General features: G+C 40.5%; 1 protein-coding gene across 1 annotated transcript in view; it reads left to right on the top strand.

The window, feature by feature from the left end:
- Positions 1 to 6,050: 6,050 nt before the first annotated feature.
- Positions 6,051 to 16,464, top strand: part of LOC126248137 (rapamycin-insensitive companion of mTOR) — a 275,241-nt gene continuing 264,827 nt past the window's right edge. Inside the window, exons 1-2 of the mRNA XM_049948829.1 lie at positions 6,051 to 6,404; positions 6,491 to 6,535. Of these exons, the coding sequence (XP_049804786.1) occupies positions 6,344 to 6,404; positions 6,491 to 6,535 (106 nt within the window). The 5' untranslated portion in view covers positions 6,051 to 6,343. The remainder of the gene's footprint in view (positions 6,405 to 6,490; positions 6,536 to 16,464) is intronic.

Here is a 16,464-nt window from a genome sequence, read left to right as displayed (position 1 = left end):
TCGAATTTTCTCCTCTTGGTCAATACGCGAGATGTATGTGGAGGGAAGTAGTATGTTGTCCGACTCCTCCTGAAAAGTGCTGTCCCGAAATTCTTATAGTGAATCTCTCCAAACGTCTGACAGTGGAGTTTGTTTAACATATCTGTAACGCTTTCTCGCCAGCTAAACAATCCTGTGACGAAACGCGCCGCTCTTCGTTGGATCTTCTCTATCTCTCTTATCAGTCCTACCTGATAGGGATCCCATATAGATGAACAATACTCAAGAATCGGGCGAACAAGCACCTTATGAGCCACTTATTTCGTGGACGAGTTACACTTCCTTAAGACTCCTCCGATGAATCTGACCTGGATCTGCTTTTCCCAGTATCTGTTTTATATGGTCATTTCATGTAAGGTCACTCTGGATAGTTACGCCTAGATGCAGTAACTAGTAAGAAAAGTCATGATTAAGAGCGTTAAGCGGTCTATCATCACCATCAACAAAGAATCACTTGTAATTTCACTGCATTCATGAAACCATGTGCATCTATGTGCAGTTTGAAAGTCACCTATCACACTTGTTGTCTAACACAAAGTGACATTAAAAATTTAAGTTGTTCATTAGCAGCTAGTTATGCATGTGTTTGAACTTTGAAGGACATGACGAACTCCAGCTTTTCCTTAGGCTGCTTATCAATATACACGTATGTTTATATGCTTTTATTGCGTAAGTTTCTTTAACACACATTTGGATTGCTGTGGAGGAGGATATCTTAAATATTTTTCCCTACTGATTCTTACAAAATATCACTCCATAACCGCAAAACTACAATGACACTGATTTATACTTACTCGAATGTTAATCACACAGAATACGGTTCAGCCTTGTCTGTAAAAGCTTAATATATACTCTACAGATACAAGATGGGAATAATGTTTGGAATACTGATCAACTACAGCTATGAAAGCTTAGATCCAGGATATATGTATGTAACAGATGGATATAGTAAAATCGGAGGAACTGACTTTACCCTGTTATAAATACAACGTGTTTGGGGTGGATACACTGACATCAAGCCTGGGTATTGTGTCCAAAGGTGAATCCACTAGCATTACACCATTGTTTGGGGTGGATCTATCTGTGTTACATCTGGGATATCGTCCAAAGATGGATCCACCAGTGTTAACTGTGGGGTAGCATAAGAAGGTGAATCTGTCAACAATAAGTCTGGGATGGTGTCCTAAGTCGATCCACCTCTGGTATGTCAGGAGGGGTAGGCAGTAGAGGACTCTGTGAGAAAACCAACACACAATAGCGTAACTCAGCTACATGTGTGTTTATTATAGGCTAAAGTCGGTTCCTCAATCTAAGCGTTGACAGCTCCAGTTATCAGTGTATTGGACATTATTCCTACCTTGTATCGCTAGAGTATTGATATCTATATTTTGACTGTATTCTGTGTTGTTAATATTCGAGGAAGTATAAAGGAATGACATCATCATGTTGTGGTCATAGTGTGATATGAGGGTGTACTGAAAAGTAATGCCTCTGAATATTTTATGTGAAAACTGTTAAAGCTTTTTAAATAAAACAATCTTTATTAATATCCTACATCTTTATTCTCTTCATGTCTGTATATTTAATTCCCAGTGTAGTCACCCTGGTGACATACACATTTCTCCCAATGAGAGACCACTTTATTGATACTCTCACTGTAGAATGGTTAACTTTTTTTATGGAGCCACAATCTCATCTCTGCTTGCACCATTTCATGTCGATCAAAGTGAAGTCTTCAAAGGTGTTCTTTAAGTTTAGGAAACAGATGAAAATTAGATGGGCTCAAGTCAAGACTGTATGGAGGATGATCAATGACAGTGAACCCAAGGTGCTACATTGTTGCAGATGTTGCGGCTCTAATGTGTGATCTGGGATTGTCATGCTGAAGGAGAACCTGTAGACTCTTCAAATTCGTGCATTCAGTTTTCTGAGGGTCTCCCATGCATCAAGATAGTTATGTAACACACAATCACATTACATGATACAATTTGGAGTAGCAGAGGGCTGCAGATTGTATCAGCGAAGTGGGAAAGTCGACCAAGTAATATGTATGACATATAATACCTCAATTGATATTGAAAATATAAGAGTTGGCTTTGGCAGTCAGTACTGTGTGGGATGACATTTGGAAGAAGTACAGTTTGTAGATGCACTAACTGGGTGGAGAATCTGTATCACAGCTGGATTCTAAAGAAACTTGGCATGGTATGCAATAAGAGCATATGAACATACTTTTGCATTACATACAACCTATGGAAAGTGTAAAAAAATAATAGAGAAAACGAGAAAAATGTGGAAAAATGGAAGATATGCAAAATAGGTAAAAATATGATAAATGGAAAGACTGAAAGATGTGGGAAAAACAGAAAAATTAGAAAAATGTGGCAAATATGGAAAAATCTGGATACAGAGTGGTAATATAGGATATGTGTTTCCAGAATGAGAGCTTCTGTAAAGTTTGGAAGTTAGGAGACGAGATACTGGCAGAAGTAAAGCTGTGGGTACCGGGCGTGAGTCGTGCTTCGGTAGCTCAGATGGTAGAGCACTTGCCCGCGAAAGGCAAAGATCCTGAGTTCGAGTCTCGGTCGGGCACACATTTTTAATCTGCCAGGAAGTTTCATAGGATATGTGTGTTCGTACAGAGGGAGTAGTCGAAATTTGTGGCATAAGCAGTATAATAGTTCACTCAGGTGTAACCTGACACCAGAAGTCCATATGTTATTTACAGATATGAAACCAGTTATAACCAGATCAGTACCACAACATACACTGATAACCTACTTATGTGCTTTGCATGAACTACTGCTGGAAGACGTAAAATTTTCCTGGAACAAGGTGCCAGAAAGATCTTTCCTTGTTGTTAAAAAGATGCTAAAATATTCTCCAGTCCTAATATTCTATAATGAGAATGTCAATACAGAACATCACACTAACGCTAGAATTTGTGGTACAGTTGCAATGCTTGTGCTTCCAGAGTACTCTTGCGGTCAGAGAAGAACCACTCTGCAACCGAGAAAGTAGTAGTAGTAGTAGTAGTAGTAGTAGTAGTTGTTGTTGTTGTTGTTGTGCCTTGTATTTGTTTGGGTCATCAACAAGTTCTGGCCATATTTATTTGACAAACAATTCAGAACGTGATGGACCACAATTGTCAATGTTGATTGAGTAGGCTGAAGGATCTGTCATGTCGACTGTTGAGATGGGCACTGTGGCTTCAAGAATATAATGTCACAGTGACATACAAAATCTGATGCAAAAACAAGGTACTCAACCTTTGAAGGGGTCATGTCACAGAAAATAGCAGCACAGACGAAAACCCAGTCATTCCTGCATTAAATGACATTGCTGTTAAAGAAATGGAAGATCTAGCACTGCTAAAAACCATAGAAGACTTGAAGAACCAGGAGCCAACCAAATGAGAACTCCAGTAATAAACAGAACTTTGTACAAGAGGAACTATGATGCGATGTGCTGGAAATGGTAGCTCATCATCCCAGCTCATCTACAACCAGCTACCCTGAGTTTTTCCATATACCCCAACATCCTATCATTTGGGTTTATGAAGATTCTGCTCAGAATCAGATCCAGATATCACTGTCCAGGTCTCTGCCAATCCATTAGACACTATGTGAGCAACTGTAAGGCACAGTGACAGAAGCACATGGCAACCTCTTTGGGAGGTTCTCGAAGATGACAAACAGGAATCAATGGATAATCTGAGCGTGGAAACGTTTTCCAGTCGAGACTAGTACGGTATCAGATGTAATTTCACATTTCGACGTTACTCGCAGAATGCCACCTATAGACGAATGGTTTCTCAGAACATTTCAGTAAGACCTTGGTGGGTATGCTGTTGATGTCTAATGACATTCACGTACTACTGAGCGAAGTAAGACACTAAAAGCTCCACATAGTTCTTTCTACTTCATGGTTGTGAGGCGGAAAAAATAGTGAATAAACTGTTCCTGTCTGAACTAGACGGTACTCAGGACGACTACGTGAAGCGCCTCTTTACCAGGACCAAATAAGCAAGACAGCTGGCTCGCATATGACCACTGGACACCCAGGAGGAAGACTGAGAGCCATGTAATGCCAAGCATCAGCCATTGAGATACAGATTGCTATAATCTGCTTTGGACCGTTTGATACTTTCGTCATTTTCTGGACGTCACATTTGACATTGAGGATTATGACCCTTCACTAAGAAGATAAGAGTCCAGAGACGTCGTACATGTCCTCCATATGAAGTCATACTCCAGTCCAGAGGCGCAGGTCGACGATGGGAACTCTTCGTTCCAGGAGCTGAAGAGCCATTTGACGACTGCAAAGATGGGATGGGCTACCTTCGGTGTTCGTCATAGTGATGATGTTGTGTCAACACGAATAGAACGCGAGGATCTGCCAGCGCTGCCATACAGAGAACCATCAACAAGATCTAGATCGAGTGGGCTGCAGTTGGCTCTAATGAGAACTTCTGAAACAGCGGGTCGTTGTTTCACTAGAAAGACAGCAATGCTGCAAACTGTGCTGCACGCATTGTCACATAGCAGTTAGTGCTACTGGCTGAGATGTGGGGAATTGCCAGTTAACAACTGACCTCTTTCAGTTTTTGTTAGTATCTACCAATCTTGGAAGTTTCTCTAAATTTCTTATAGTTGTAATGTTTGCATATTTTGGAATATTCGGTGTTTTTATAAATAGTAGCACTCTCCATCCAGGAGTTCAGTTCTGTTGTGGCTGTACTTTAGTGGTCGTAATAAATGTACATTCAGTGTTTACGTGTTGTGCTTCATCCATGACTCTGATTTCTGATTTTAACTCGTCTCTGGTTACCACGTGACAATATTTATGGAGCTAGTGACCCTTTTGTATAACTTATAAACGACTAGTTGGAACGACATAAAACGACTAACGTAATTCATATGTAAAATTGTCACTGTATGAACATTTTTTGAAGATGTGCTTCGGCTAAAAGAAACACGTTGGTGGCAAAGTTTGGTTGTGAAACAAGGCAAAGGGAATAGTAACTTTGGAAAAACAAGACTTGCTCCGGGCTTGGTTGATAGCTACTTGACGACTGACATGCGGCGAATGTGGAATACTTTTTGTTTTATTGAGTTTCTCTACAGATATTTGGAAAACTCATGCGCAGTGTATTTTCAACGCAAATACTCCCACTCCACTGCCTATTCTGTTGATCATGTGAGCTTGCCAGTTCCAGTCACAGGCTGAGGCATAAGGCCCTTCCCAAAAACATAAAACTTTGATATTAATTATTGACTAAAGCGCTGACCAAACCAAATATCGGTCCAGAATTTTTCTCTGAAAATTATCTGTGCTTTTCGACGTGTTCGTAACCATCGAAATGTCACCCGGTACCGGTGTACCACAAAGAGAATTTTCACTCGCCCAAAAAACATGACAGATTTGTATTCCAGAAAATATCAGTTTCAAATACAGTATACACGCTGTGTCTATGTAATTTTACATAGGGCATAATGTTCCGCCTTAAACTCAATTATACCAGTTCATCGTTACCCACGAATGTTTCTGGGGGATTTTTCTACGTGGCGATACCAGTACAGAAATGGAAATAACGTCCCAAGTAAATTTGAAATCCATCGTTCCACTCTCAGCTCGTCTGAATTTAGTAAAACATACTGTAATTTATAAGACATGCCCATTTTGACAGGATATGGAATGTGCACAAATAAGAAAGTGTATCAAAGATCATTAGTAGTATAAAGACGCAATAGTAATTAATGCGTTGAGTCTCCGCTTCTTCTCTGTCCTTAGTGTTCAGAAAAGTCATATTTTAATGTATGCAGCTTCGTATTTGCAATTCTGCCCTTAGATATTTCCCTTTCAAAATACGCAATCGTAATTTTGACTGCAATGTCACGAAATGTCCTTTTTCATTATAGAACAGTATCGGCCCTTTTTTTGTTGATGTAATGTATCAGGTGTAGACAGGTGGCTGCAAATAATATCTTTGCGTACGTTCACTACCGTCTAACTGCCCTAGTTTAAAATTAGTTGAATTACCGCTTAATGCTATACAGCACATCCCATACAATGTGATAATAAAAACTAATGTGATGTAGTGATTTGATTCTTTTGGAGCGGCCTGCGATTTGTATTGTCACTCTAGCTTGTAGGAACTTTGGTTAAATTTGTATTGGTACAATTGAAGATCGTGACTTGTCAGTGTAGTGCTCTGACAGTAGTTGAATGAAATCCGTAATAAAATACGATGTATGCCATCGTGTTTGGGGTTTCTCATTGTCCTTTACATATGTAGTAAAGCATGGCAATCGCAAGTTGGATGTTAAGAGGGAGGAGTTCGCGTGCTGGCCGTTCCATACGCAGTGAGTGAGGTTGCGAGTGTCTCCTTTCAGGCTACACTATATTAAAGATCGCCTAGTAGTTCACTTTTATTTTTTTCAAATTTCAGGTCCACAGGATAGTGAAGACGATGTGCAGATCGACTTCTCCAGAGGTCAGTGAAAGCAGCAAATTTTAGACACATTACGATGTAGTGTTTTGGATTTTTGCTTACACAAGACTTGTAAATAAATATTGTAAGGAAGTTATTATTGGAAAAATTTGACGCGTCGAGTGTACGATGATTTGCTCATATTGCGCTAATAAGAAAGTACATATCACGCTGTAGTCCTATAGTTTCCCAGTGGAAAGTTATTGTTTATAGGTATACCACTGACTGACAGGTAGCAACGTTTTCCCTAAAAGTGTTTGGTAACACTTGTTATAATAACAATATTGTTAACCTCCCAACAACTATATTACATTTATACCAAGATTCCCCATTTCCACTTAATATTGGGACTTTGTATATGGAGCGTCGGTATTTAAATGAAGGATGTGTATAACAAGAGCTGGAGTGATTGAAGTTCAAATACTTATTCAGCCATTAATTAATTAAGTGTTTTTGTTTGTATTTTAGTATTAAGTGCTTGTTTTGTAATACAAGACGTTATTCTGGTCGTATCCATGAAATTTCTAGTAGTGAAGCTGAAGTATTAACAAAGTCTTCTACTTTATTTAAGTCCCTTACGTTAATGAATATGACCATCATTGCAACATATAAACCATAGTTAGGTAATTTTAGATTTAGTTTTTCATTCATGTTGCTCCGGTGGAGAAGGTATAATATTAGGAAAGTAATGTTGAAAACAGTTATTAATTCACAATTTATAATACTTTTTGTGTTATAACTGTGCCAAACTTGCTTGGAGTAACACACATTTCTAATTTTATGCTGTGGACAGTATTATGTCACGTGTGTTTCAGTGCTCAAACAAATGGTTACTTAGTCATCAAAACTTTGATGTTAGCAATAAGAGAGATATAAAACTTAATAATTGTGGTAATGATGCAAGTAATAAATTTCTTTGAAGCAGTTGAAGTGATTAAACTTCGCATCAGTGGGAGAGCTCAGTATCTTTTAGATTGTCAGACAGAGAATTATTGTCTGTTTCAAAGTGTGATCAGCTTGTCGTATATGTCTGTATACAAAATGTTTATTCTACATTCTCGACTGCATGTTAATTGCAATTAATATATATTTAATTATCTTAGTAGCTTATCTTACATCTGTCCATAATGTACTTCAGGCCTTGGTTGAATACTTGCAGTATACACAAATCATAGCTTATTTATGAACTTCATATTACATATGTGTTGAAGTAGACCACCATACATTACTTTAGCATAGACAAATAATTTTCATGTCTAATTAATTTTCTGTAACAGAGATTATTAAAAGTAAATGAAGTTTTTTCGCTCTGACTTTTTCTTCCTCCTGTCCACAGCAAGAAAAATCAATTACGAAATAAGTAGAAACATTTTAAAAATGATAGAAATTTCTGGAGACAAACAGAGGTTAATCTTAGAGAGTACATTAAGAATAATTGAGGTATTTGTACATGTTCATCAAACTACAGTTAAAGAATTTTGTAGCTGATATTATAGTGTGTGAAATGGAAGATACCAGCTGCCACCACCTTTTTTTAAAGTGCCTCTTGCTTCCTGTGTTACCTGTTCTTAGGTATACAGGTGTATGAGGATGTATGTGCTGTGCTGCTCGAAACACCAACTGCAATCTGTCCGTCACAAAGTTAGTTTGAACTTACTTCCTCGCGTATACAGCCCCACAGGGTGTTTAGAAAGTGTCCTTTATTCTTACTGTCATAAGTACTGGCCAACACTTCGGAAGAAAACACACTATGTATTGAGAAACAAATACTTGAGATTGACTCATTCTGTGCTGTGACAGCAATTTTTCTGTTGACACAGTAAGAGCTGCTCAGTGTGTTTACCACTCATTCTTATACATCCTTCAGCCTTCAAAGAATCACACCATGGATTTTGTGTATTGTTGGGCATATGCTCCTGCAACATGGTCGTTGTTGATGGATATGGGATCCAGCAATGACATTAGAGGACATCACAGCAAGATCAAAGATATTACAGTCAGATGAATGTGGAGCTGGATTTTCGATCAGTTCAAGACTCATCGAACACTAGTTATATACTGTCGTATGAGGGGAAATGGTAACATTCTCCATTAGTGCAAGCAGTTTGTACTCGGAAAAGGCAGTGATAAACCTCACCCGTCAACGTGCCAGCTAAACTGAATGGTCTTATTTTTATTGGGTCACCAGTAGTTCCTGCTCATGCACTAAAACTAAGGAAAAATGATGCCTTGCTTCCACAATTACTTGAGCGTTGGCATCTGCCTACATATGCATATTGTGTTAATTTATTATCCTGTTCTGTGTGAATCCCAACTTAAATGTAAATGGAAATGCAAGCTGTGAATGATGGTTCTCCATTGCTCCATCTTAGAATCCGTTGGCAGAAGTGTGATTGTGCATGAATATCTTGTGTGCTAAGCACTAGAACATGCTACAAGTGAAATGGAGAAAATAACTGCTCATGCAGATGTGTCTGTATGTGAGCCTGGTTTATGTATTTAGCAGCTTCAACACTTTGCTTAGTTGTTTTAGGATTAAATTCTTCTCATTGCAACTCTAGCTCCTCCACATTTCCTAAATTGTAGAGTAAAACTATACCTCGTGTCTCCTGTATGGAATAATAAGTCTCCATTTCGATGTTTGTATTGTTTCCACCCCATAGAATTACTAAGTTGTCCTGATGCCAGCACATCCTCAAAATACACATGGAATGGCTGGTGTATATAGTTGTGTATATGGGTTAACTGAAGCTACTGATACTGGATTTTGGCTTTGTACCTCGATGTTATGATGTAGAGTGTGAACTCGTAAATTCAGTAAAAGGAAGAGAACAAAACACTTGGCAGTATTTCCTTCTTTTTATACAGGGTGTTACAAAAAGGTACGGCCAAACTTTCAGGAAACATTCCTCACACACAAATAAAGAAAAGATGTTATGTGGACATGTGTCCAGAAACGCTTAATTTCCATGTTAGAGCTCATTTTAGTTTCGTCAGTATGTACTGTACTTCCTCGATTCACTGCCAGTTGGCCCAATTGAAGGAAGGTAATGTTGACTTCGGTGCTTGTGTTGACATGCGACTCATTGCTCTACAGTACTAGCATCGAGAACATCAGTACGTAGCATCAACAGGTTAGTGTTCATCACGAACGTGGTTTTGCAGTCAGTGCAATGTTTACAAATGCAGAGTTGGCAGATGCCCATTTGCTGTATGGATTAGCAAGGGGCAATAGTCGTGGTGCAGTACGTTTGTATCGAGACAGATTTCCAGAACGAAGGTGTCCCGACAGGAAGATGTTCGAAGCAATTGATCGGCGTCTTAGGGAGCACGGAATATTCCAGCCTATGACTCGCGACTGGGGAAGACCTAGAACGATGAGGACACCTGCAATGGACGAGGCAATTCTTCGTGCAGTTGACGATAACCCTAATGTCAGCGTCAGAGAAGTTGCTGCTGTACAAGGTAACGTTGACGACGTCACTGTATGGAGAGTGCTACGGGAGAACCAGTTGTTTCCGTACAATGTACAGCGTGTGCAGGTACTATCAGCAGCTGATTGGCCTCCATGGGTACACTTCTGCGAATGGTTCATCCATCAATGTGTCAATCCTCATTTCAGTGCAAATATTCTCTTTACGGATGAGGCTTCATTCCAACGTGATCAAATTGTAAATTTTCACAATCAACATGTGTGGGCTGACGAGAATCCGCACGCAATCGTGCAATCACGTCATCAGCACAGATGTTTTGTGAACGTTTTGGCAGGCATTGTTGGTGATGTCTTGATTGTGCCTCATGTTTTTCCATCTATGCTCAATGGAGCACGTTATCATGATTTCATACGGGATATTCTACCTGTGCTGCTAGAACAAGTGCCTTTACAAGTACGACACAACATGTGCTTCATGCACGATTGAGCTCCTGCACATTTCAGTCGAAGTGTTAGTACGCTTCGCAACAACAGATTCGGTGACCGATGGGTTGGTAGAGGCGGACCAATTCCATGGCCTCCACGCTCTCCTGACCTGAACCCTCTTGACTTTCATTTATGGGGACATTTGAAAGCTCTTGTCTACGCAACCCCGGTACCAAATGTAGAGACTCTTCATGCTCAAATTGTGGACGGCTGTGATACAATACGCCATTCTCCAGGGCTGCATCAGGGATTCCAGGCGACGGAGGGTGGATGCATGTATCCTCGCTAACGGAGGACATTTTGAACATTTCCTGTAACAAATTGTTGGAAGTCACGCTGGTACGTTCTGTTGCTGTCTGTTTCCATTCCATTATTAATGTGATTTGAAGAGAAAGTAAGCATTTCCGGACACATGTCTACATAACATATTTTCTTTCTTTGTGTGTGAGGAATGTTTCCTGAAAGTTTGGCCGTACCTTTTTGTAACACCCTGTATATAGGTTGGATTGAAAGGTTCCAGTCTGATTTGTGAACTGGTCAAGCTAACAAATGTGAATGTATAATCTTAGTTGTGATGAAGTACCAATTTGTAGCATATCCTGAGGGCTATCTTAGGGTGAAATGTGGCAAAGTGGTATCAAAGGATTTGGTTAATCTATGTGCTGTGTGTCCAACAGAATCACAGTCATGATTTAAGTACAGAGACACACACAACCAATAATCAATCACTGTCATCATAAGGACTGACTGCTAACAATTGTCAGCACAAGTGAAATGATCTGTTATCTCAATAGACATTTCCAGACAAATGTTTGTAGGACTTTTCATTTTGACCAGTACCTGTAAGAATATAGAACACTTTAACATCGTGCCTACATTTCACACAATGATTAATGACAATTTTACTTCCAGTGCAAAATCCATGAGTAGAATACTAAAGGATAGAAATGGTTGTACCCTCCACTACACACCGTAAGGTGTCTTACAGAGAATATATCTAGATAATAAAAACTGACAGACACCTAAGCCAATGTGGTTTTTTTCCCACATTTTTGGGTCAAGGAAAAAAAAAGAGTGTGTGTGTGTGTGTGTGTGTGTCACACATGCAGATACCTGTAAACTGCCAGTATTCAAAGTCCTTTTAAATATGGAAATTGTACATTTGAAAATGTCCTGTCATGCATTTTACTTTGAATGCATACAGGTTTACTGGACATGGCTTTTTGGCCTAAGTTACATGTGGAGAGAGAAATATCTTGGGGCTGGTCTTTGATACTCTTATTGATCCAAAATCTTTCATTCCCTTGTAGTGTACCCATCACAGTGTAATTTTTGTTTTTAAATGCTCCATACTCATTCTTCAAAAGTCAGTCACATTCTCAGGCATAAAAAATGTTGAGCATGGATCCTTTTATTTGGGAAGTGGAATATACAGTTCAACTTTTATTGCATAAAACTTGCTATTGAAGCCTTTCACATTGCAAAATTCAGTAGCTTCAGATGGGAGAAAACAACATTGTAAGTTTCTGTCTTTGTCAATGGTACATGCTGCTTAGCTCAAGTTCTCCTATTGATGTAATTCCAAGCATTTTGTGTTGCTGTATGTGCCCTTATTTAAGGCTGAAGCAATGTGTATTTACTCGCTGCCCTATAATAATCTTTTAGGTGCTCCCTGGTGGAAATTATTTTGGAAGACCCTTTGTTAATGCTTTTAAGACTACATGGTACATATAATGTGTTATGAAGCTATAATTAGACCTGCTTCCAGACAGATTATTGGGTCTGTATCTGCTCAATTCTAGGCATATGCTCACTTCTGCACACTAATGTAACCATGTCTTTTCATTACTTTTATTTATTTTTTTTTCCAACTCTTAAGTAGGAGTTCATTAATGCCTTGTTATTCTTTGTTCATCTTGAACTGAGTGGTGATTGAAAAGTGTGGCCAAAAAATGATGCCAAATAATGTTTGCCTCTATTCTTGCCTGCAGCCTATTTATATAAAAAGAAATCTTGTGCCGTGAATGACTGAATGAGGGTTTCATATCAGAAGTCAGAATGATTCTTGTACATGATAAGAACCAACTAATTCTGCTCCTCCCTGTGGAAAATGAATAAATTCAGGAATGATGGAAAATTAAAGCAATGGTCTCAATAGGGCATTCTATATGTTGTTGCAAAGAAACACATCAGAGAGAGAGGGAGGGGGGGGGGGGGTCAGCACATCTGTTGTCACATTCCACATTCTCTTTATGTCTGTAACCACTGAACTACAAGCAGCCGCAAACTGTGTCCGTGTGGATTTGTGTGCTCTTTTTAACTGCTATACTGCCATCTCTCATCTCCCACAGGGAATGACTCATAGAGGCTTGTCATTATCAGAAAACATGTACGTGCTTAGTGAAGATCAACACACTTCATCACAGCAATATGGTTAACCGCAGAGGATAATCTTTTGCTGTTTTCCTATCATTTGAACCTGTTTGGTGGTAGGTGGCTGTTGACCTGCACTCCAGTGAGCATTTCCTTATGTCAGTATATTTCCTCCATGACCTGCTTGTGTAGCTTAATTTGCAGCACTTGCAGGACTGAGGTGAGCCAGATGTGTATTGTCTCTCCACACCAGCTTAGCAACCATTGACCTGTTAGTGTATTGCCTGGCTGTAATTTTCATGTTAGATTAAATATAGTTCATTCTGTACACTTGAAGTGGGGAGATCCTTGACAATGTGGAATGTGTCAGAAAAACAGAAATACATACACTCCTGGAAATGGAAAAAAGAACACATTGACACCGGTGTGTCAGACCCACCATACTTGCTCCGGACACTGCGAGAGGGCTGTACGAGCAATGATCACACGCACGGCACAGCGGACACACCAGAAAGTGCGGTGTTGGCCATCGAATGGCGCTAGCTGCGCAGCATTTGTGCACCGCCGCCGTCAGTGTCAGCCAGTTTGCCGTGGCATACGGAGCTCCATCGCAGTCTTTAACACTGGTAGCATGCCGCGACAGCGTGGACGTGAACCGTATGTGCAGTTGACGGACTTTGAGCGAGGGCGTATAGTGGGCATGCGGGAGGCCGAGTGGACGTACCGCCGAATTGCTCAACACATGGGGTGTGAGGTCTCCACAGTACATCGATGTTGTCGCCAGTGGTCGGCGGAAGGTGCACGTGCCCGTCGACCTGGGACCGGACCGCAGCGACGCACGGATGCACGCCAAGACCGTAGGATCCTACGCAGTGCCGTAGGGGACCGCACCGCCACTTCCCAGCAAATTAGGGACACTGTTGCTCCTGGGGTATCGACGAGGACCATTCGCAACCGTCTCCATGAAGCTGGGCTACGGTCCCGCACACCGTTAGGCCGTTTTCCGCTCACGCCCCAACATCGTGCAGCCCGCCTCCAGTGGTGTCGCGACAGGCGTGAATGGAGGGACGAATGGAGACGTGTCGTCTTCAGCGATGAGAGTCGCTTCTGCCTTGGTGCCAATGATGGTCGTATGCGTGTTTGGCGCCGTGCAGGTGAGCGCCACAATCAGGACTGCATACGACCGAGGCACACAGGGCCAACACCCGGCATCATGGTGTGGGGAGCGATCTCCTACACTGGCCGTACACCACTGGTGATCGTCGAGGGGACACTGAATAGTGCACGGCATCCAAACCGTCATCGAACCCATCGTTCTACCATTCCTAGACCGGCAAGGGAACTTGCTGTTCCAACAGGACAATGCACGTCCGCATGTATCCCGTGCCACCCAACGTGCTCTAGAAGGTGTAAGTCAACTACCCTGGCCAGCAAGATCTCCGGATGTGTCCCCCATTGAGCATGTTTGGGACTGGATGAAGCGTCGTCTCACGCGGTCTGCACGTCCAGCACGAACGCTGGTCCAACTGAGGCGCCAGGTGGAAATGGCATGGCAAGCCATTCCACAGGACTACATCCAGCATCTCTACGATTGTCTCCATGGGAGAATAGCAGCCTGCATTGCTGCGAAAGGTGGATATACACTGTACTAGTGCCGACATTGTGCATGCTCTGTTGCCTGTGTCTATGTGCCTGTGGTTCTGTCAGTGTGATCATGTGCTGTATCTGACCCCAGGAATGTGTCAATAAAGTTTCCCCTTCCTGGGACAATGAATTCACGGTGTTCTTATTTCAATTTCCAGGAGTGTATTTTAAAAAATCTGATGTGATAGTAGTGCTGCTTCTAAAAATCCTGAAGAAAGCTGGTTCACAAGGGTATGGGAAGTAAGTTTTTTCCCCATTTTCTCATATACAAATTGATTTAAAAGTGTACCATAAACATTGTAATGCATAAATTGTTTTTTAGGCTACTGCAGGAAGCATCATCAAAACAAAAGTAGGTTACAAGCCTCCTTATACAGATTGCATTACTTCACTGAAACTGTGCCAAAATCAGATATTACAAAACATTTATGTTATGTAATAGTGTTAATAACACAGGGCTGTGAAACTAAATTTTTGTCCAAGGCCTTTAATGCTGAAGGTTGATTTTTATTAATTGCTTAAAGAATGTGAAGACACAATATGAATACATTTTAATATGTATTAATACAGACCCATCTTTACTAGTAACTGTGAACTGTTTAAAATTGTATATAGTAAACAAAATCATAGACCTAATCACACATTCCAAGTGTTACGGAGACACTGCACTTTTATAGTACTGCTTCATCTTAATATTGAAATTTTGTCTTCTAGATTTTCTTTTATGCTGTAGCTCCACATTATCTCATTTTAGAGACCAAAGTAGTCAGCCATCATCCCTCCACCCCACCTGCCTTGATGATGTGATTCTAATTTTTTTTTGAGCCCTTTTGCCATGTTCTTTGCTAACATCTCCAAGATTGTCAGGGAAAAAGTCAAGATGGCTAGGAAAAAAAATGAATTTTAAGGTTCATATTTTTCAGAGCTGTTCACATATTTTCCACCATGGCTTTGAAACCTGGGTGTTCCCTATTACTTAATAAATTGGCAGCCACATTCATAAATTCTGTCAAAGCCAGTTGTTCTTCTTGTGTTAGTACATTTTTATATACTTCATCTTTTATCAAACTTAATATGTTTGGTCCCAGAAATAGTAGTCCCTTGAGTTTAGCCTCAGACAGAAATGAAAATTTGGAACTTTTGGACTTAAAACAATCACCATCTTCAGGCAGTGCTTTGACACACTGATTTGTGATTCACAGTTTAATATGAAGAGGCAGCAGAATGATTTTCTCTCGTTTCACCAGAGATTGTCTAATCACATTTTTCTCCCTAGGATTCATTGTTGGTCTGATAGACCATTCTAGTCTACTCCAATGCAATTCACAGGCACGACTATCCCAGAGGCACAGGAAACAAGGAAACTCTGTAAAGCCTGACTGTCGTCCAAGCAGCATTCCTATTAGTTAAGGGTCTCCACATACAACCCATTAGTGTTTTGAATAGCTTAATGCCTTCAGCAGGACCTCCGTATTTTCATAGGTTTCTTTTACAGTGCACAGAATATGCAGCTGACACTGTCATGCTTATCTTCAGTATGTAGAAGTATGGGTGTGAGGCCTCTTGTGTTAGAATCTATAAATATCCTCCATTCATTCATGTTGTATGTAACACCATATCTGGATAACAAACCATCAATGCTCTTACAATAAACAAGAGACCCAGATCTCCTTACAAGTCATTCAGTTCTTGTGTAAACTGCTCTTGTCCTTTTGTGGGTGTGGAGTCAGCAGGATATGTAATTTCACTTGACGTTTGGTTTTTGGGGCACTCAACTGCACGGTCATCAGCGCCCATACAGAGTTCCAATTTTTACACAGTCCATTCTAGCTACTGTCATGGATGATGATGATGATGATGATGATAACAACAACAACACAAACACCCAGTCCCCGGTTAGAGAAAATCCCCAACCCAGCCAGGAATCGAACCCGGGACCTTGTGATCCAGAGGCAGCAAAGCTAGCCACTAGACCACAAGCTGTGGGCAGTTTCAC

Source organism: Schistocerca nitens, chromosome 3, assembly GCF_023898315.1.
Source record: "Schistocerca nitens isolate TAMUIC-IGC-003100 chromosome 3, iqSchNite1.1, whole genome shotgun sequence".
NCBI classification, from domain to species: domain Eukaryota; kingdom Metazoa; phylum Arthropoda; class Insecta; order Orthoptera; family Acrididae; genus Schistocerca; species Schistocerca nitens.
The sequence above is the reverse complement of the archived record's forward strand: the minus strand, read 5'-3'. Positions and strand labels throughout refer to the sequence as shown.